The sequence below is a fragment of the Lissotriton helveticus genome, chromosome 7, assembly GCF_964261635.1.
Source record: "Lissotriton helveticus chromosome 7, aLisHel1.1, whole genome shotgun sequence".
Lineage (NCBI taxonomy): Eukaryota > Metazoa > Chordata > Amphibia > Caudata > Salamandridae > Lissotriton > Lissotriton helveticus.
This window is the reverse complement of record NC_136068.1, coordinates 1027511054-1027532466: the sequence shown is the minus strand read 5'-3', so window position 1 is coordinate 1027532466 and position 21413 is coordinate 1027511054. Positions and strand designations below refer to the sequence as shown.

The following is a 21413-nucleotide window of genomic DNA, read 5'->3' as shown; positions in this document are numbered from 1 at the left end:
TGGGAGGGGTTAGTGGGGGGGGGTGCCTGCGGAGCGCCAGCCTTGGGCTTCTTTTGGGCTCCCTTGGTTCCTACTGGGGGAGCACAATTATATATTGCCCTGCCTCGTCATCCCGGCCACCATTTTAGGCTGAATGACCTGGTGGCCGGGAGCTCATTAGTTTAAAATTTAAAATTTTTCGAGTTGTTTGTTATCTTCGTCATGTCAGGGGAGGATTATCGTGTTTTGGAGGCGATCCGCCTCTTGAGCGAAGCGGGACTCCTGGACCTGGTGTTGGGTGATGTGGCTGGGCCGTCGCGTCCTCGGCGGCAGGCCTCAGCTCGTGTTGCGGCGGTGGTCGCGGCTTGTGAGTCGCCGAAACGGTCTCGCCGGGAGGCGGTAAGTGACAGGGGCCGCCCGCGCTCTAGGAAAGCGGCCCCTGGAAGTGTGGCGCATTTTGAAGCAGGAGCGGCTTTACCGCGGGAGGCGGGATTGGGGGAGGGAGAGGCTTCTGCTCCCCTGGGTAATGTTCTGCCGCTGCAACGGTCGCTTTCGGTCCCCGCTGCCAGAGGCAAGCGGGCCGTCAAGCGGGGAGGCAGGAAGCGCTCTGCTTCTGTCTCCGCTTGTCAAGCGGAGGACTCGACGGCTGAGGCGCCGGCGGTTGGCGCGCATGCGCATTTTGAATTCATTGCGCCGCGCGCTCAGGTGGATTGTGTGTTACCGGCGACAGTGCCGGCTGGCATGTCATGCGAACCATCGGCTTTGGGGGCAATTGGTTTACGTCATGAGGCGGACTTGTTGGCTGCTCATGAAGGGTTTGCAGGTGTCCGAGTATCAACGCCAGTTCGCACTTCCGGGCCACAATTGTTTGGGAATGTTGATTTTCAGAATAACGTGCAGCCTGGACAGTCGGGTGCTGGGGAGGTTTTTGTACCTTTTAGCCCCCTGTTGTTTTCCCCCCCTGTTTCTAATCGTGGGGAGGTTTTTTCAGTGCTCAGTGGTTCTGTGGGGGAGGGGGAGTGGGCGCAGGTGGAAAGGAGGGAAGGGGCAGTGTTTCAGGGGCAGGAGGCTGGTCGTGTTGTGTTGTGTTCGCCTGCAGTTATCTCTGGGTCAGGTAAGGTGTTTGTTGAGCCTTCTGTGGGGGGTGAGGTTTTTTCCTCCTTGCATGGGAGTAGCAGTAGGCAGGTGGGTGCCAGGTCTTGGGAGGGGCTGGATGTTTTTCCTTCCTGGGCAGAGGGGGTTCGTGATGCGGGCGGGGTTACTCCTATCAAGGGGACTGATATGTTGAGTGGCTTTGGGGGCACTTTGAGGTTTCCGGGTTTGCCTGTGGGGGTAGACCTTTTGGGAGGTTGGGGGATCCCCGGTCTGATTCTCAGCAGGAGGGGCATGGTGTGCAGGTGTTAGGTCCCGCGTCTAGGTTGGTTCAAGAGCCTTTGGTTTGGAGTGATGGTGACGAAGTGCCACCGTCCCCTCCTCTGCAGGGGTTGTCTGTTCGGTCTAAGGGGTCTGTTGCTCGGGAGGCTGGTCAGATGCAGTTGCAGGATTCTAGGTCTTGTGTGGCTAGTGGTATTGATAGGTTTGGACGTTCTGGTAGTAAGGGTCCCGGCACATCAGTTCAGCCTTTTTCTTCACAGGTTGGAGAGCGTCGTGGAGAGGCAGACTTGGTAGGGTGGAGTGCGGCCCAGTGGCACCGAGGAGAAGGGAGGGTGGAGCCTGGCGCGGCATACCCCGTACCGGCGAGGGATCCCGTCGTGGTCAACGTAAGCAGGTCCGGCGCGACCTCGTTGGCCCCAACATCTTCGTTTACGGATCTCGGCGCGGTCAGTAGAAGCAGGTCAGGCGCGTCCTCGCTGGCACCAACTTCTCTTTCTTCGGGTATCGGCGGGGTCGGCAGAAGCAGGCCCGGCGCGTCCTCGCTGGCCCCAACTTGTGGTTTTCAGGATCTCGGCGGGTCGGCAGAAGCAGGTCCGGCGCGTCCTCGCTGGCCCCAAAGTCTATTTCACAACAAAAAAGGGATTTGTCATTAGATAAAGTGTGCACAAGGGGTCGACGTTTGGGGGAGTACAGGCGGGTCCAGTCGGCTCCCCCGCCTCGTGTCTCAGTCAGGGCTGGTAAGGCCCATGTTGGTTTTCAAAGTCCGCCGGTGGCGGCCCCTCATAGGTTGGAGGAATCTCTAGTGTTGGATTATGATGAAGAAAGCCCCGAGGAGGGCGAGTTACGGGCTGAAGGTTCACAGGGGGGGGGGTTTCACGTTTCTGATGATATTTTACAGGCACCGGTGGCGGTGCGTCCAACATCTGCTGTTCCCAGACATACTCGAGAGAGCGGCCCCGTGGCGAGGGTTCCTCGGATGAACGATGATGTGGAGCATCTGGCATGGAGAGTGCGGCCGGCTCAAGTTCCTTTACTCCAACCAGGTGAGCACACTGTGCCGCGAGCTAAACCTACTATGGTGTCTGTAGGGACAGGTGGTGAACCGCTTTCTGAAGGTTTGGACCTTAAGTTACACAAAGGTCGTTATGTCAAAGACCAGGGGGTGGGTACGAGTGATGGGGGTTTGGGTTCCAAGGTTGATTCTAGCACTGTTACTGAGCCCACGGAGGTAGGTAAAGATCCCCCACATAGTAAGGAACTTAAGATAAAGAAGCTACCTTACATGGGCGTTACGAAGCCTTTGGGCGCTCATTTAATGTTAGCCACTAAGGAAAGGATTTGGAAAGGGGAGTACGTCGAATTATTGAAGCTCTTACATAGGGAAGTTCGCTCCAAGGAAGGGTCTAAGGAAGAAGAATACGAGTTGGCCAAGCGCCCTAAGGTTCCTTTGACGATTGAAAACTGGACGGCAGCATTTTTGATATATGCTAGCGTGTACTGTGAGAAATTCCCTGAGCGCTGTGTTGCCATTTTTAAGTATATGGATGTGATCAGAAAGGCGCAGATTACTGGCAGTGGTTATGCCTGGTCACAGTATGATGAGGAATTCCGAGCTAGGTGGCTTGGGATCCTGAGGCGAAATGGAGGGAGTTGGACAATGACCTGTGGCAACACACTATGGGTGCATCTGCTGGTGGTAAGACGATTTTTACAGCTAGCGGCTATCCATTACCTTACCGGCCCTTTCAGGGGAAGCCCACTCGGGGAGGGGTGGGTGCAGCACCGTCAGTACAACCTGCCAATGGGACCTGTTGGGATTTTAACAGAGGTTATTGCCCCAGGGAGTATTGTAAATTCAGGCACGAATGTTCCCAATGTGGTAGACCGCATCCATTGGCCAGGTGTTGGGGGCCTCGAGTTGCAGGGGGTCGACAATGGTCACAGCAGCCTGCTAGTGCCCCGGGTCCTGCACAGCAGCCTCAGCCTAACCGGGGCGGGAGAAACACTTCTGGAGCTGGGCCCAAAGGCTCGTACTCCGGTTAAAACTTTTCAACTAGCAGTGGCTTTGAGGGGTTATGGGGATGCTGAGGCTGCTAAGTTACTACTTAATGGTTTTCAGTAAGGTTTTCGACTTGGTTATACAGGGCCGTGTTTGCGGCGGTGGTCAAAAAATCTGTTGTCAGCCAATGAACATCCTGCTGTGGTGCAAGACAAATTGGATAAGGAAGTGCGTGAGGGAAGGATGGCGGGTCCTTTTGATGATTGGCCACTGGAGAATCTTATTGTTTCCCCCATTGGTGTAGTCCCTAAGAAGGAGCCTGGGCAATTTCGTTTAATTCAACACTTGTCATAGCCGGAGGGCTCTTCGGTTAATGATTTCATTGATGGCGAGGCTGCTTCAGTGTCTTATTCTTCAGTGGATGTGGCCATGGCCCTGGTTGTGTCTGCCGGCCCTGGTGCGGCGATGGCAAAATGCGATATAAAATCTGCATTCCGTTTGTTGCCAGTGCATCCTGAGGATTGGGATCTTTTGGGTATTCAATTCCATGGGAAATGGTATGTTGATAAGGCTTTACCAATGGGTTGTTCCATCTCCTGCGCATTATTTGAGACTTTCAGCACTTTCCTCCAATGGTTTTTCACTGACACTTCAGGGCACCAGCTTGTAACACACTACCTAGATGATTTCTTTTTTGTGGGCGCTCCCAATTCCTCAGCATGCCAGAATGCTTTACGAACCTTCCAGACTCTGATGGATTTCTTAGGTGTGCCGTTGGCACCGGAAAAGACAATGGGCCCCTGCGCGACCATGTCTTTTTTGGGGATTGAGATTGATTCTAATGATATGGAGGCACGTTTACCAGTGGACAAGAAGGCAAAAATGTTGGAACTATTACATACTATGCTGAACAAGTCAAAAGTGACAGTAAAGGAAATTCAGGTGCTCCTAGGCCATCTTAATTTTGCTTGCAGGGTGGTCAGGGCAGGTAGAACGTTTTGCAGGCGTCTGGGTAGAGCTCTATCTGGTCAGTTCTTACCTCACCATCATGTCCGCTTGTCAGCAGGTGTTAAGGAGGATCTGCGCATGTGGGTAGCCTTCCTACACTCTTTCAATGGTATTCCTCTGTACAGGGAAGAAGATTGGGTCTGGGAAGTCCAAATTTTTTCGGATGCTGCAGGCAGTGATGGCTTCGGTCTTTACTGGCAGGGCAGATGGTGTGCTGAACAGTGGCCTGCTACGTGGAAGAACGGAGGCAGGAGTATTGCATTCCTTGAGCTATTCCCGGTGGTGGTTGCTTTGACTTTGTGGGGTCATGAGCTTGCTCACAAAAAAGTGCTGTTTCGAATTTATAATAAGGCTGTGGTGGACATTATCAATCGGCAGTCGGCCAGGGATGCTCAGATTTTGAAGCTTTTGAGAGTCTTTGTGTTGGGGTGCTTGACGTATGACATCAGTTTTAAGGCCTTGCACATTCCTGGGGTGGACAATGACATTGCGGATGCTTTGTCTCGTTCACAGTGGGAGAGATTCCATGGGCTAGCCTCGGAGGCGGACAGGACGCCGACCCCCATGCCAGAACATCTTTGGACTGTAGGCGAGACAGGGTTTTGCAGTTGGTGGTAGGTTCACTGGCAGTTTCCACTAGGACAGCATATGAATTGGCCTGGAAAGAATTCTTGGAGTCTGGGGCCGGCTGGCGCGCTCCGGGTTGGAGACGTTCTGAGGATGTGGTGCAGTTTATCCTTCACTTGATGGATAGAGGTTTGACTCGTGTTACAATTTCTGGTAAATTGGCTGGTATAGCGTTCATGGGCAAATTACTGTGGGGCTATTCTCCTTCAGCGGGGGAGGTTGGTAAGCGCATGCTGGAAGGTTGGTCTAGGGAGCGGGGGCGGGAGCAGATGGTTCGCCAACCTTTGTCTTGGCAGACCTTGGCCCGTGTTCTGACTGTTTTGCCCTCAGTTTGTTTAGACGAGTTTGAGGTTTGTCTTTTTTCCACCCTTATGGTGTGGATGTTCTTCTGTGCTTTCAGAGTGTCTGAGTTGTTAGGATCTAAAGTTACTTTTGGGGTGGGGTGGGGGAATGTCCGCTTTCTAGAGAAAGGCATACACATTTGGCTGGCTCGTGCGAAAACTGATCAGCAAAGCAGAGGGAGGGGCATTTGGCTAGAAGCATCTTCTCCTTCTGAGACGTGCCCTTTGCGGTGGGCTAGGCGTTTGTGGGCCTGCTCGGGGGCCGCCATTGAGGGCTCTGTTTTTCAACATCTGGATGGTTCAAGGGTGACTGAGTATCAACTGCGCATGGTGCTGCGTAAAGCGCTGCGTTTCCTTGGCTTGGATGAAAGACAGTATGGTACACATTCCTTCAGGATTGGGGCAGCAACGGAGGCGCATAATAGGGGTTGGTCGCAGCAAGACATTATGTCTTTAGGGCGTTGGTCTTCCAACTGTTTTAGGCGCTATGTGCGGAATGATCCTGTTGCGGCGCCTGCGGCTGCTATTCTTCCTTAAGTTTGATGCTGCTTTTCTTTTTCAGGTTCGGTGGCCGGCCCCCGTTCATCTGTCATGACGATCTGGATTGTTGGGCATTCCTTCATTAGGCGTGCGGAAGCTCAAGCTATACAGAGTTACTTTGGTTCCACGCTTGGTTTTAATGCTCGATTGTTTAATGTTGTGTGGAAGGGAAAAGGGGGTATGATCTGGAGGGAGCTTATTCCGGCTTTGAATTCCTGGTTGGTGGGGGGTATTTGTCCAGATGTGTTGCTTTTGCACCTCGGTGAAAACGATCTTTGTGGGGTGAAAGGGGTGGTTCTTTTGAGAGCTATGAAGAAGGATCTTTCCCTCATTAAACAACAGTGGTCAGGCTGCCATGTTTTATGGACTGAATTGGTCCCCAGAAGAACTTGGAGGGGTGCGATTAAGCCTAGGGCAGTTGATAAAGCGCGTAGGAAGTTGAATTTGGAGGTTTCTCGTTTTTGCAGAGATCTAGGTTTTGGGCGATGTCCCATAGAGATATTCGTTATGACACTCTGGAGTTTTTTCGCAGCGATGGTGTTCATTTGTCCCGAATTGGGATGGATTTATATTTATTGGAATTGCGAGAGGTGCTCTCCAGGTGCTTGAAGATTCAGAATTTTCTGGGTTGAGGTCTCTATGGTTCTTTGTTGTTTATTTTTGGGGGGCAGAAAGAGAGGGGTGTAATTCTCCCCCCCCTCTTTTCTGGGTGGCGGAAATTGGGGGTTCTTTGTCAGCAGGGTCATGAAGGTTGTTGGGATTTTGTTAAAATTGGGCTATGGCTGGAAAAGTTTAAATAATTGTTTCGTGGGGTGGTTACACTGTTTTGGTTAACGTAAGTTGTTGGTGGGCAATTTTGGAATGTGATGTTATGCTTTTGGGTTGGGATGATGTTTAAATAATTATGCAGGTTTTTTGTATTGTTTGAATTGTAATTATGTTGTGCTGGGTGGGGGCGGGGATTGTGACGTATTAGGGGCGGGCCTGACGTTTGGGGTTTTAAGGTAATAGTTTAATTAGTGAGGACTAGTTTTGTGAGGCGTTTGCCAGGGTTGTATTGTTGTGAATATGCACCTGTTTCAATAAAGCGGCCTTTTTCACACTCTCAATTTGGTTTGGTGTCTGCTCACCCCCCCTCACCCCTCCCTCCCAATCAAGGCCATAGACGCACGTTTTGACAAACTGGACGAGCCGATGGAGGGTATGCATGGCGCGTGGAACAACATGAAGCCCGCTTAGATGCTGCTGAGAAGTGCATTTCCGACACCGAAGATACACAGCCCGCAATGTTTAAGCGCCTAGACCGCTCAGAACACCTTCTGAAAATGACAGCGCAATAGGCGGAGCATCTTGAAGCGTGATTGCACCACTATCATTTTCGAAATGCGGAGTCTTCCAACACTGGGCCCATGGAGGCATATGTTGAGTGGGTGCTGTCCGATCTCTTTGGCAGAGACAGTTTTTCAAACACGTTTGCAGTGGAGTGGGCTCACCGGTCCCTGGCCCCCAGATCTGCTACTGGTGTGCCCCTCCCACCGGCTTGTCATTGCACGATTGTTGAATTACCATGACAGAGATGTGGCACTGAAAAAAGGCCCGGGAGACGGAAAATCTGCAATATCAGGGAATTACCCTAACGCTCTACCCAGACTTCACAATGGGCCTCCGATGGGGTGACATATCTGGGCCTTCGGTTCTTCTCCACATCTGAGCGTACAGTGCAAGAAAACTATGCCACCCTTCTTACCATGATGAGATCGGAGCGCTCGACCTGGAAAGCGTACACATTGTCCTGGTTGGGTAGATTGTCAGTGGTTAAAATGACACTACTCCTCAGGATTTTAAACTTCATGCAGAAGCTGCCACTACAACCCCCTTCCTCGGTGTTATCCAAACTACAACATCTTATAGGCAATTTCATTTGGGGTGGAAAGCTCGCATGGCCCGTAAACCAGACATATCGTAAACAAAAGAATGGGGGTTGGGTGTTCCCCACTATGCTACATGATAGAATGGTAGAGAATGGCATCTGAAAAGCCCTGGCGTTTTATCAATCGCTTAGTTGCAGGGATACATGTGTGGAAAGTGCCTTGAGTCCCAAAGAAATACCGACCTGTCAGAGTTTATATCTCACCCATAACCAGGGTGACAGTGGGGGTTGGGGATAAGGTGCAAGAAAAGAGACGTCTCTCCAAAGAGACATTACCTCTGACCCCTATTGTAGGCCACTCGGAATTTCCCCCAGCAGTGAAAGGGGACGGCTATGTTAAGTGGTAAGAAGCTAACTGCAAGAGACTAGGGGACCTTTTTGTTGAAGAGGGAGTGATGGATTTCACACAGCTATGGACTTCCCTCCTGATGGCTACAGGCAATATATTGCCCTTAGACATTGGGTCACACAGCCCCACATACTCCCCCATGCTAGCCTCCCCTGACGGATTTCAAAAAATGGTTTGTCACCCATCACTCCAACAAACGCCTGCTTTCAGACATATATACTTTTCTCACTGCACCTTTACACCACTTTAAATCACCAGTGCAGGCAAGGCTGGAGAATGAATGTGAGCGTGAATTTTCTATTAAGGAATGGCAGGACATTATACACAGAGCCGGGGCTTCCTCATGCAGCACTGCTGGTAAGGAAACGTTTCTCAAAATTGCCCATTATTGGTATTACACTCCGTTGAAGGTTGCGCTGTGGAGGGTAGGTGGGGACCCACAGTGCTGGAGACAATGCAGGCAGGAGGACATCCTAATGCATTTACTGTGGTACTGCCCAAAAATCCAGCAGTTTTGGTCAGCCGTCCTATCGGACATCAACAACATTTATGAGACGGAGCTGCCAAGATTCCCAAGCTACATTTTGTTGGGCTTACCGAACACCCTGACTTACCCCCTAAGGTCTTGCTGTGGAAGAGCTATTGCTTTGACCTTGGGGGTGGCCAAGCAGATTATTTTCTCCTGGTGGGGCAGGAGCGCAGTTCCGACCCATTTGGATTGGTTGCACAAATTGTGGGAACTTGTGTGTATGGAAAAGCTGACAGCCGGCTTCATGCGCACGCTGCCGCGTTTTGATAGAACATGGGCTCAACCATCATATATCTAGCTAACGATTTTGGAGAATTGACATGTCCAGTATACCTACGGGTGCTTCGCCTCACTCAGGCGGTCCATACTGAGGAGTAAGTTGCTTAATCATGTTATAAAGGGCAAGGACACAGGAGTAATACACCCAAATGTGGCGACCCTTATCTTTGGCTGTCAAGCGCGCTTCTGTTTTTCTGTCTTATATATTGTGCCTCTTCTATTGTTCCCCATTCTCATTTATGAAGCGGTTATTATTCTTCACGGCCTATGGATGTAGGTGGTTGCTGTTGTTCTCCGTTTTTGAAAATCAATGAAAAGATTTAAACCATAAGGAGAAGGAAAGAAAACACAAGAAGAGAAGGATATGGAATCAATCCACTGCTTAATCTCTCTCCCATTTGTGAAGTAAGCCACCTCTATGCTATCAACTTTCGGCGGAGCCATGTCTGCAGCGAGGGATAGAGGGCATTTCTCCACCAGATAACTCTTTGGCAGTGGCACCACTACTTACACTGGTTTCTTCCCCAGAACCATTTACAGCTGCATCACCATTTTCTCCACTGGTGTCGGCTCCGATGCCATTCCCTTCACCCGCACTAATCTGTCACAGTTCCTGCACACCAGGATAGCACTTTTTAAGAATGCAGTTGCCCGTCTGGTGCGCTTGCAGGTCTCATGGAGGGTTCCAACTAGAATATCACCGTCAGGTTTGCTCTAGGCATCTTTGGAACTGAGAGGCCTTCCTCAAGACACACCACCTACGCCAGCTGGAGTCGCACCTGCACCAAAGTCCGTGTCTGTGCACCCAACCAGAGCCACCGACCCTGAAGCAATCAGTGGCGCCTGCCCCTCCTCATGAACAAGCCTAGAAAACAAAGGCTATCTTGATGAGATCCAGGAGAGAAGAAAAGTTATTGTTGGAAGAAGCCGGGTACACAGATTCAACGCAACAGGCATCTCTGCAAGACAACAATGCTGACAGCTGATGACATCTTCGGGTTTGATTATGACCATATTCAGATGCTGGAAATGATTCCACACAATGAAGACAGCAGTGAGTCAACCAATTTGCTACCACCTGCACACTCTTAAGCTGTAGACTAGTTGGCACTCCCAATCACTAGTGGTCTCGAAACCTCTCCATAAATGAAGGTGGAATGCCCCTTAGGGCCAATGCCTCCTGAGGAAGTCTTTCTCCAAGCAATCCACAGAAATGCAACGGAGGTGCCAGAATTGCCACTCCCTACAGCAGAATCAAAATTGACAGAAATATTAGAGCCAGCTTTGGCGCTATTCGAAACACTGCTGCCATTCAATTAAGTTCTAAACAAACCACCAGAGTGGGTTGGGCCAAGCCAACATCTGCCTCAGCAGTGAATAGGCTGGTTGCTCACCAATACAGGCCAGCCACAAGAGATCAACATTTCTTGTCCATGCATTATTTACCTGAAATCTTGGTGGTACAGACATCTTCATATCACAAGAACAACCCAGTAGAATTTCCATGAGTCTCCAGGCAGAAAGTCTAAGAAACTGGAGGCCTTGAGAAATAAGGTATTTTCTGGGGTGAGTCTGGATTTGCATTTCATGAACACCAGGTGCCTGCTGATGAGGTACAGTCACTCACTTTTGTCTGCCTGATAATTTGAAGGAATACTACAGAGATGTGGTCATGGATGTAAAAATGCCTCTAGGCTAATTTTTAGGGTAGGCCTGGGCACAATATACTTGGTGGCCATGGCCATAGGATCTTCAGGGGCCCTAAGGAGACAAGCATGGTTGAGTTCCACTGGCTTCTCCAGCAACGTTCAGGCTCAGGGACAAGTCATTCGACTTGTCTACCCTGTTCACAGACAAAGCTGATTCAGCTCTGGAACAATTCAAGGTGGGCAGAGCAACTGCCCAATCCCTGGACTACCATCTCCAGCCTGGGACTTCCACAAGCAATACAGAAAGATTCAGGACTTCTTTTAAGGGTTCCCTTATCCACCAGAAAGATCGTTACTAAAGGAAAGTCACTTTTTTCATAATCTTCTCTTGGAAGATGGGCCCATGAATAACCAAAAAGAAATGGTCATGTGCAAACGGGTTTGTCATGGCAGGCTGAATCCGCAGAGAGCATCCCTTCAAGTAGCTGAGACACTTCCCCAGTGATGCTAAGAGCCTAGTATATAAGTGTTAGGGTAAGAGCCCAGTATGTAAGTACATTATGTTCAATGAAGCACTGTGTAGTGATGGTAAATAGGCAACGTGTGGCAGTGCGCACGCATAGCACAAACAAACGTTTCATAACAAATGAGATCTTTCCAACTATAGGTCTCTTACCGTGCAGGTGCACACTCACTATTACATACCTTGAGCTCATGAGAAAGAACCAATGTGCCCATCTCATCCATCTGCAGTCGAAACTCATGCTCCCGCCTTTTCATTTCAGTATCAAACTCCATCATCAGCTCCTATAGGAGATACACAAATAGGCAAGGGCTGGAGAAACATCTCAAACTTCTCACATTGAAATAATTTACCATATTTTAAAAAAAGGGAATGTAAACAGAAGAGTAATGCTGTGTTTGCCTGTTGACCAAACACAAGCGAGCTCAAGGGCCTGTACAGCGTTTGTGTGCAGGCAGCAGTTTATTTATATGTGTTTAATAAAAATGTTTTTCATGCATACGTTATGCTCACAACTATCATAAGGCTGTACACAATCAACATTCCTTGTGATACATACTGAACATGTCACACCGGAGATACTCACATGAATTGCAGAAACTTGTCCTTGTAAGTCACTGGTCTGCTCCAGATAGATTCACAGTACCAGGGCAGGCTGGAGCGGTGTTAGAGGTCCCGATTCCTAAGGTACTGCCAGTGCAGGTGGTTCTTGGTGGTGGACATTGGTACTTATTTTTGGGGAGCAAGACTTATTTTTCAGAAAACGTATTTTTCATCATCAGACTTTGACCCAGAGCAAGAGAGAAAGAACAGACAAGGGAGCAGTAGTTGGAAGAGAAAGGCAATAACAAAGTGATTAAAGAAGGAAGCAGAGATGAAAAAGAAGCTGCAGGAATTAGATAAAAAGACAAGAAGTGTAGAGCAGAGGTGAGGCAGTTTCGTGCAACAAGCTCAGTCTAACTTGTCCAACAGTTACTGAGCAGAGAGAGCTGCTCCAGAGAGTATTCATATGGTATTGTCCTGGCTCCAACAACCCCCCTCCACCTCCTGAAATTAGCTAACTCAGTACATTTACCTGCCCCAAAATAAAATACAAAATCATGATAATTTCGAAATAAACACGTGTAGTTAGTATTGCATTTTCGATCACTGACCATGTGAAATCAGCGCTTACACCGTTGCATCCGCTGCTGGTTTATGGTCACTGCGAGTTTAAGAACACAAGGCTACATGAACAGTAGCCGTGAGTGGGTAATGACGTCAAGGCGCAAGCAACAAACAGGCCTCTCCCCCAGGCACCGCTGATGTTTGGAGTCATTGGGTTGTAAAACCCTCTGCCTCGATCTGTAACAAAATATACAAACCTTCTCGATTTCAGAAACTGCTCTTTTGGGTGCACTGGAAAACAATACGTGAACTACACGTCTAAGCCGCCCTTCAATCGGTAATAAGCTAATGAAGAAAGAGGTCTCAGTCACAAGGCTTGGACGTGGCATGTTTAGAAGAGCCTCACTGAAGACCAATTTTTTAGCAATGGGTCAATAATGGCTGGCTGGAAGGCTTCTGCAGCAGCATTCCAGCCTTCCTCCAGTTTCTCCTCGTCTACTCTAGAACATTACCAATTTGTAGTTAGAATGTTTTAATTTTGATTGTAATTATAATTGCATTTATATAGCACTTACTACCTCTGATGAGGCGTTGAAGTGCTTTTCGGGGAATAGCACACTAGACCGGAACCTAAAAAGGATTAGTGGTGAACTAGTCCAGAGAAATATTAAATTAATTTGAGCAGTGACCATGGAGGCAGTTAGTTGGATAGAAAAGGATTTGGGAGGGGGAGAAGAAGGAAGGGTCTCTCTAGACAATGTTTATTTGGCTATCATAGCAGTAGGAGGAGGTTTGAGTGCGTAAAGGAGGGGGGTGAATAGTCTCTAAAAGTGGATTAGGGAGAAGATGAGGTGTCGGAGGAGTCTAGTAGGGATACATGAGGGAAGGGTTTTGGTAGGCTTGTTTTGGAGGTCTGAATAGTAACAGAGGTTTGAGACGCTGCAAGGAGCAGTAGAGGAGGGAAGAGCCTAGAAAGGGTTATTTTGGGGATCATAGTAGTAGAATGGGGTTTGGGGAGTCAGAGAGTGGACGTAGAGGATGCATTGAGAAGGGTATAGGGTGAGATATAGGGTAGTGCATTGGAGATGCTGAATTAGGAGTAAAGTAATAAATATAAAGATACTGAAATACATGGAAGGTAATTATGTAGAGGATATATTGAGAGACGTATAGGATGAGATATAGGGCAGTGCATTAGAGATGCTGAATTAGAAGTAGAGTAATAAATATAAAGAGACATAAGCACATGGAAGGTAAATAAGTATAAGGAACGTAATATATCAAGATGTAAATTGTATTTAATAAACTCAGACTTTCAAGTGTTTCTATACTTTATGCAAATATTATTTTTCCTTCTAATAATTCAATAGTGAAGCAATCACAGATAAATAGTTATGATAAAAATGTACTTATTTATGCAGCAGTGCTTGATTTGTAAAACAATAAGTGCCAGAGACCAAACTTTAGCTCAGATTCATTTGCCATGGCTAGGAATATCAGGGGTGCCAAATATTAAGGTTGCATAGTCTTGAATTCACCTCAAGCCTCTTAAATCCCCCACCCTACACGCACAGCTCCTTTATCTACCTCTGGAAGGGTCTTTTTCATCTCTGCTTTCTCCCATTGTCACAGTTTCAATGTCTTTAATTTCTTCTTTCATATTTGCGTTGTGTTTTTCTCTCTCTTGCTCTGGGTAAACATCAGGTGAGGTACAATAAGTTTCAGCCCCCAAAAATGAGTGCTGGTGGGCCCTACCTACAACACTAGCTCAAAGTGAGCACTGTTATCACCAGCAAGTTATAATGCATTATTTGCTCTTATTCATTTTATCTTGGTGAGTTGTATAGTTTTTAAGCTAATCTCAAGGCACCTCTATCTATATGTGTGGGGGGTGAGGAGAGGTACCAGAAGACAGGAGTGATGAAGAATAAGGACCTGAAGGAAGGAAAAGAGGAAACAAGATACATAGAATGAGGGAGGAACCTTTCAGATGGAGTGCTCTCCACTAAACTAAAATATCTGAATAGACAGAGCTATGTCCCACTGAGACCCACAGGAGCAAAAATCACCTTTCACGTTTAGGGTTGGTAATGCTATTAACACATGAATATGGAAGATGTTTACTGGGATCCTCTTCTCCTCTCCCCCTGTAGTGTAGTTCCTATATTCCCAATAGGCTCTGCGCATGGGACTAACATAAACGATAGTTTAGACATAGGACTGAGGTCATCTAGGTCTCTACTGAATATATTAGACTTAATTATGAATGCCAGCTAGCTCAGAGGTCACTAGAAACTTTCTCGAGTAAACAGGAAGGAGTTAACTTTCCTGAATAGACAAGAAGGGATTAGCTTCTGACAACCGCATAAACAGACAACTTTGCTCCCTCCAGAATAAGGAGTATATCTCCAGTCGTGTGAAAACAATAGACAGCTATTTCACTCAGTCAATCGTGCATGCTTAGTTTCACCAGAGTGCAGAGAAATAGAGAGACGGGCGTTTCAATAAAAGTTGTTATTTATTGTGCGTGTCCTCTTTCTCGTGCAAGAGAAGTGAATTGCCACAATTGCAATACTTGTCGTAAAGTAAAGTGCGTACAGTAAAAGCAGTATTATGAAATAATACTGTAAAAGCATTTATATGGTTTCTGAGCCATATGATACTTAAAATGGATAAAATATATACATACATAAAATCATTGACTAAACGTACTCAACTGGTGCTTCTAAGATACGCCTACCCCGGTGTACCTAACCTAAGCCTAGTACGTGGGAAGGAGTAAGTAAACTGCAGTTTAAGTTAAGTTAGTTTTTGCCAAGAATCTGAATCAAGAATTCTCTATGGATCTAATCAGCTCCGTACCTTGGTTATAGAATGAAGGAGGTCTTGTATCTCGTTCTCAGGACTCGATCTCCCAGAAACCCGCAAGGGTGACTGGAAACACTGGGGCTGGATTTCTCGGCAGGAGAAAAGACAGCGTCTCTCTCAGTGCGTCAATGGGAGGGTCGGCTTCCTTCGGCACTCGCATCAGCTGGGCTTCGGGCAAGTAGATAGCCGCTCTGCTCCAAACCACTGTGTCCTTGCTTAAGGCAACGTTGGTATATTTATACCTGGAAGGTGCAGAGTTTGACGTAAGGTTGGACATAAGACGTCACTAAGAACTTACAGTTCTTTCTGGACTCCAGGAGTTCTTGTTCAAATCAAAACAAAAGCAGGGGGATTTCCCGGGCTGCTGGAGGCTTGGTTTGTTTAAAGAACGCGTTGTGCTTTCTAGGAGTCTATGGGAGTAGCCTTGCCGTATTTGGACTGCATTGGCTATGACTAAATATGGATATGATTCTTATGCCTTTATAAGGATATGTTTTGTTATAACCACATAAGGGCATGAATCGGGAATAGTTAAATAGGGTCCTAGATACGTTTACAACACCCCTTGTTAGAATTGAAAATGTTATTGTCCCATTGCTCGTGTTTTATTCTGTGTTAAGTTAGCATTCATAGCGCCATTTTATTAGTAGCCGCCATTCTGTTATATCATCGAAGCTAAGCCCTGGCCTCATACTGCTTGCCTCTGCAGAAAACAGCCTCCATGCAACTTTCATCTTGTTTCTCCAAGGCCGAGTTCAGATACACTAATGAATGTACTCTCTATGATGGCATACTTTTACTGTTAGATAGGCTCGTTCCCATCTTCTAGAATGGCCAGCATGGGCAAAGTAACCTTGGAGCGGAGATAACATGTACCCAGTCCCAGGACTGTAGCTCATCCTTCTGTGCCTCCTTTGGTTGCTTGTGCCTGGACTGGAATTTTCCAGCCTGGGCGTGTTCCTAGGGATTTGGAAATGTATAATATCTTATGTCATGTTGGGGGTGTCAGTCCCTCGGCAGCTGTCTCATAAGGCAGGTCAGACAGGGCTCCGCTGCAGCGCAATACTAATAAATAACGTGGGTTTATATTCTCTACTGTCTGACCGACTCTTCATTTGCTTGGAAGGCCGAGAGTTGGTCATGAATGACCCGGGTGACCCTATTCGGGTCACTTCCTTCACCCTACAAAAATCAGTTTCCTGATGGAAAACCTAGAGTTAAGGTCCTGTAACACAGATATAGACAATATTTCAGTGAATCGGATTGGCTGTCTCATTCTTAACATTTTATAAAATTAATTATCTAAATACAATTTTCTCTGACAATTTTGATAGACCTTATGTGACTTATTACACCAACAATAATCATGCAGGTTTTATGAAGTACGTTTGCTCAACATTTCTGCGCTCTACACTTTCTTGGTTAGAACCAAGACAAATGGGTTATGGCAGTGCTTCCCAAACTTTTTAGAACCACGACCCAATTTTTAGAGCAACAAACTTTCACTGCCTTCCTAGTTTTAATGGACATGAAGTGGGTGATTTTTTCATGCAACTAAAGCATGGTGTGGTAGTCATTAATAGAAAGCACATTTGCCACTGAAATTACCACTAATTTTGCACAGACAGTTTTACACAAATGATATGTGCAAATCTGTTTTTATAATTTGTACATCACCAAGTAAAGTGTGTTGACCCAATTAATATCTTTGTTTCCCTCTCACAGAATTACAAATAAAAGTACTTTATGGTTGCTTTCCTAGCTGCTGAATGTAGATAGTTCATTTACAGGTATTTACATTTTGTTGGGAGTTAAAAAATAATATGGCATCCTTCCTTTAATACTCCCTGCACCCTACCATAATTGTTTACATAATTCATTTTACTTTTTTTCCCCAGACAGCAAAGCGAGAGGAGTTTGTAAATAAAAATTCCCATGTTAAAAAAGCATTGGCAATGCCAAAAGCCCCGTTTTAAAAGCATGCTGTATGGTAATGTGAACAATTTCCAGGAAAATAGAATGGAAACAGATATGTATTTATTTGAAAGCAGAGAACTGTATAATAATATTGGGGTATGTTAAAGATCAAGTGACAGTTGCACAGTCAAGCCAGACCTAAACCCCATGTATGCTAATGACTACCCTCCTCTCATCTATGCTGCTGCCACATAAAAACAATATAAATTACCTAGTTATTTAAACACTTTAATGGGCATTCCAATAGCATTCCAATGGCATATGTATCCCCCTGAAAGTTCAAGCTTAGGCAGATAGATAAATAAACAAAATGATCACAGCTGTGTCGAGGGCAAGCACTTTTTAGGTCGAAGTATACCAGACAGTGCAGCTGCCTGGTTTGCTAAAGACATCTTGGGGACATTCAAAAAGCTGACCTCTGAGTGCATTCCGCCTGTTGCTTACAATTGGCTTTGTGATTTGCAACTCACATTTTATGGCTTTCTATTTGCTGGCTTTTGTGCTTTAGGCTGTCTCTCCTGTTGCCCAAACCTTGTCAATGGTATTCTTCCACAAACTCACTTTCTGCAAACAGGCCTTTAAATCTTTTTCTTATCTTGTCACATTTGCTGTGCATTAAAAGACAGAGGTCAAATGTCAAGCAGTATCTTCCAATGGAGTTTGGTGTTTACTATTCTTTCTCCGACTTCAAAGTGAGAAAATGTATGTGACAATCCTGCTGAGTATCCATGTAATAGGAGAAGGGGCATGATTTGTATTATTTGTTTTGCTGTGTGCTAGAGAAAAAAAAAGAACTGTGCTGATGTTTCAGAATATATCGGAATTAGTACAAACAGAGCACATTTTTTGTACAATTCTGAAGTGTAGTGAAAACAAATATTTGAATTAAATCCCATTAATACACTACTAGGTGACATTTGCACACATTATTGTTGGGGGCAGCAAAACCGTATTTTACTGTATATGTAATCGTCATTTCAATTGAAAATTTGTTGTATGTAATGGCAGTGCGCTACCTCACCATGTATACTCCACACGATGCCACTCCATGCACTTCTACCCTATACCACGCCACTCTATTTTATGCCACTCCATTCTACGAAATGCAACTCACCTGTAAGCCCCTTCACTCTCAGACACTCTACGACATGCCACGCCACTCCAATCTACGCCACTCACTCCACAACACACCACTTCATTCTACCATGCCCCTTCACCCCACACCACCTGCCCCACTGCACTCTACCCCACTCCACTCCAATCTATCCCACTCCCTTCCAATGTACCCCAATCTACCCTACCCCACTACACTTTGCTACAATCTAGCCCAATCTACTCTACTCCAATTTACCGCACCGCACCCCACTCCACTCCACTCCACTCCACTCCACTCTACCGCACTCCACTTAAATCTACCCCAATCTGCTCCAATCTACCCCAGTCTGCCCCACTCCAATCTAACCCAATCCAACCCCACTCTACTCCAATCTACTCGACTCCACTCCAATCTACCCCAATCCAATATAACCCACTCCATTCCAATTTACCCCACTCCACTCAAACTACACTGGAATCTATTCAATTACTCATCACTCCAATCTAACCCACTCCACCACAATCTAACTCATTTCAATCGACCACAATCTACCCCACTCCAATCCAATCTATTACACTCCAATCCACAAAATCTACCCTGCTCCACTCCACCACACTCCACTCCACTCCAGTCTAACCCGCTCATGCTCAATCCAACCCACTCCACCCTAATCCAATCTACCCTCGCAAATCTACCACACTCCATTCCACTCTACCCAATCTACCCCACTCCACTTCACTCCACTCTACCACATGCCAATCAAATCTAAACCACTTCATTCCAATCTAACCCACTCCACCCCATCTACTCCACTCCTATCTACCCTACCCCACCCCAAACTGCCCTACTCCAATCTGCTCCGCTACAATCTACCCCACAGCAATCTACCCTAACCCCATCTACCCCACTCCAATCTACCCCACACCATTCTATCCAACTCCACTCCACTCTACTCTACTCCAATCTATCCCAATACACCCCACTCCAAGCTACCTCACTCCTATCTCACACCAACCTACCCACTCCGATCCAGTCTACCCCACTGCACTCCAATCTACCCTACCATAATCTACCCAAATCTACCTCACTCCACTCTACCTAACTCCACCCAAATCTAGCCCACTCCAATTTACCCCACTCTGCTCCAATCTACCCCACTCTGCTCCAATCTACCCCACTGCGCTCCAATCTACCCCACTGCGCTCCAATCTACCCCACTCCAATCTACACCACTCCAATCTATCCAACTCCAATCTACCCCAATCCACTGCACTCCAGTCTTTACCAATCTAACCCACTTCACTTCAATCTACCCCAATATATCCCATTCCACTCTACCCAATCTACCCCACATCACCATCACATCAGATTTCGAGTTAGTGAAGCCTTTACCTGCTGAAGTCCAAAGTTGTGGATTGAGCCTGTCTGTCTCCTAGGAGATTCTGAACAGGAGCAAGCAGCTGCCCAAACCCCACCCCCAGGTCAGCAGACCATTGGCTATTCAGCTACCAGGCAAGTCTGAGCCCTCCTCTCACATCTGCCCAGGCCCCTGAAGGCCTTGCTGGGTGCACCCCAAATCATTCTCCTCCATCTTGTGAGTTGCAGCCCACATGTGCCCCAGATTGCTTTGAGCAGAGTCCAGGAAGTGGTAAGGAGACAGACTAGTGCTGTCTCTTCCCAAGACAAAAAGTTGTTTAAAAAACGATTTTCACTTTCTGTGTTTACTGTCTATGCCTGTGGTTGTTACAGTTAAAAATTGTAGTTTTATCCTGCCTGTAATTGCATATTTTATCACCTGTGTTGTGTTTTAAATGTGTGGTTTTCCCTGCCCATGATTGCCTTCATTTAGTGTGTTGAATTGTGGGATTTGCAGTCCAACCTCTGTAGTTTGTCCCTCTAATTCCTTGGTGACAAATCTGTTTTCCCTCCAAATTTCTCCTTTGCTCTTGCTTAGGCCTCTGTGCTCAATCAGTGCACTCCCCGCCACCATTTTGTGTTCACAAGCCAGTGAGGCCAGCCCCCCTGCCACCCCCCCCTAGCTACAGGGATTTTCTACATCAGAGGGTGCTTCTGTGAGCTGTATTTACTGGGGCCTATGCACTTCGTTTTTTGGCCAGCAGGGGAGTAAAGCTTTATTCAAACAGTATTGTTAGATTTCGAGTTAGTGAAGCCTTTACCTGCTGAAGTCCAAAGTTGTGGATTGAGCCTGTCTGTCTCCTAGGAGATTCTGAACAGGAGCAAGCAGCTTCCAACTCCCTGGCCAGCAAACCTTGTCCGAGGTTGCTGGGACCTTATATGGTGTGCTGGTGGTTGGCACATGTGTACACTGATTGGTGGTTGTATCTGGTGTTTCTATTGGGTTAGGGTTAATGTCCTCATTGGTTGGGTATTTGAGGGTCCTGACTGGTTTCTCGGTCTGTGATTCAATCATTGCAGGGTTGGGACTAGGGCTAGGGTTCGGATTTCTATAGGAAGTAGGGACTAGGGCTTCCTATGTTATTGGTTGTTGGGAGTAGGGTGGGACTAGGGCTAGGGTTAGACCTTCAATTGGAAGTATCTATTTAGTGCTTCTGGTGTGATTGGTTGTTGGACCAGGTGTGGGACTAAGAGTAGGGTTAGGCTTGCTATTGGAAGTAGGGACTAGGGCTACCTGTACCATTGGCTGCTTGGACTTGGATTGGGACTAGTGGTAGGGCTAGGGCCTTTACTGGACGTAGAGATAAGGGTGTTTGAACTGATTGGGTGCTTGGACTAGGGTTAAGATTGGCTGCAAGGTCCTGATCTCCTATTTGTTCTAGAAGTTAGGGCTAATGTTGTGATTGGATAATGTTAGGGCTTGGGTTCCCATTGGCTGAAGGGGTCACCTGATTAATAGGACTACAAAAAAGGCCAGGCTTAGGGCGTCTCAGCCCGGGCGTCGAGGCTAAGGGTGGAGAGGAGAAGGGTAGTTGCCTGTTTGGGCCTGTTCGAGACTGATCGGGACTAGGGACAGAAATGCTGCCCTTTTTCTCATTAAAAAAAAAAAACCTTCACTCTTTTATCCCTCCACTATCCTTTTTTTCTATAAAAATTAACAGACTAACATGTTCACTTCTCAAATTCCATGTTCCATATTCAACTATACTAATATACTGCTCAAATAACTGAATAACATATCTACTACTCAAATTACTTCATATTTATACTATACTAATTTTCAACACTAATCCTTTATGGGTTCCGGAGTGGGGTGCTACTC

At 46.8% G+C, this 21413-nt stretch overlaps 1 protein-coding gene across 1 annotated transcript in view; it reads right to left on the bottom strand.

Moving 5' to 3' along the window:
* CCDC57 (coiled-coil domain containing 57) overlaps window positions 1-21413 on the bottom strand; it is an 821470-nt gene that overhangs the window by 598702 nt on the left and 201355 nt on the right. The window contains exon 4 of the mRNA XM_078653761.1: window positions 11310-11411. Within this exon, the coding sequence (XP_078509887.1) occupies window positions 11310-11411 (102 nt within the window). The remainder of the gene's footprint in view (window positions 1-11309; window positions 11412-21413) is intronic.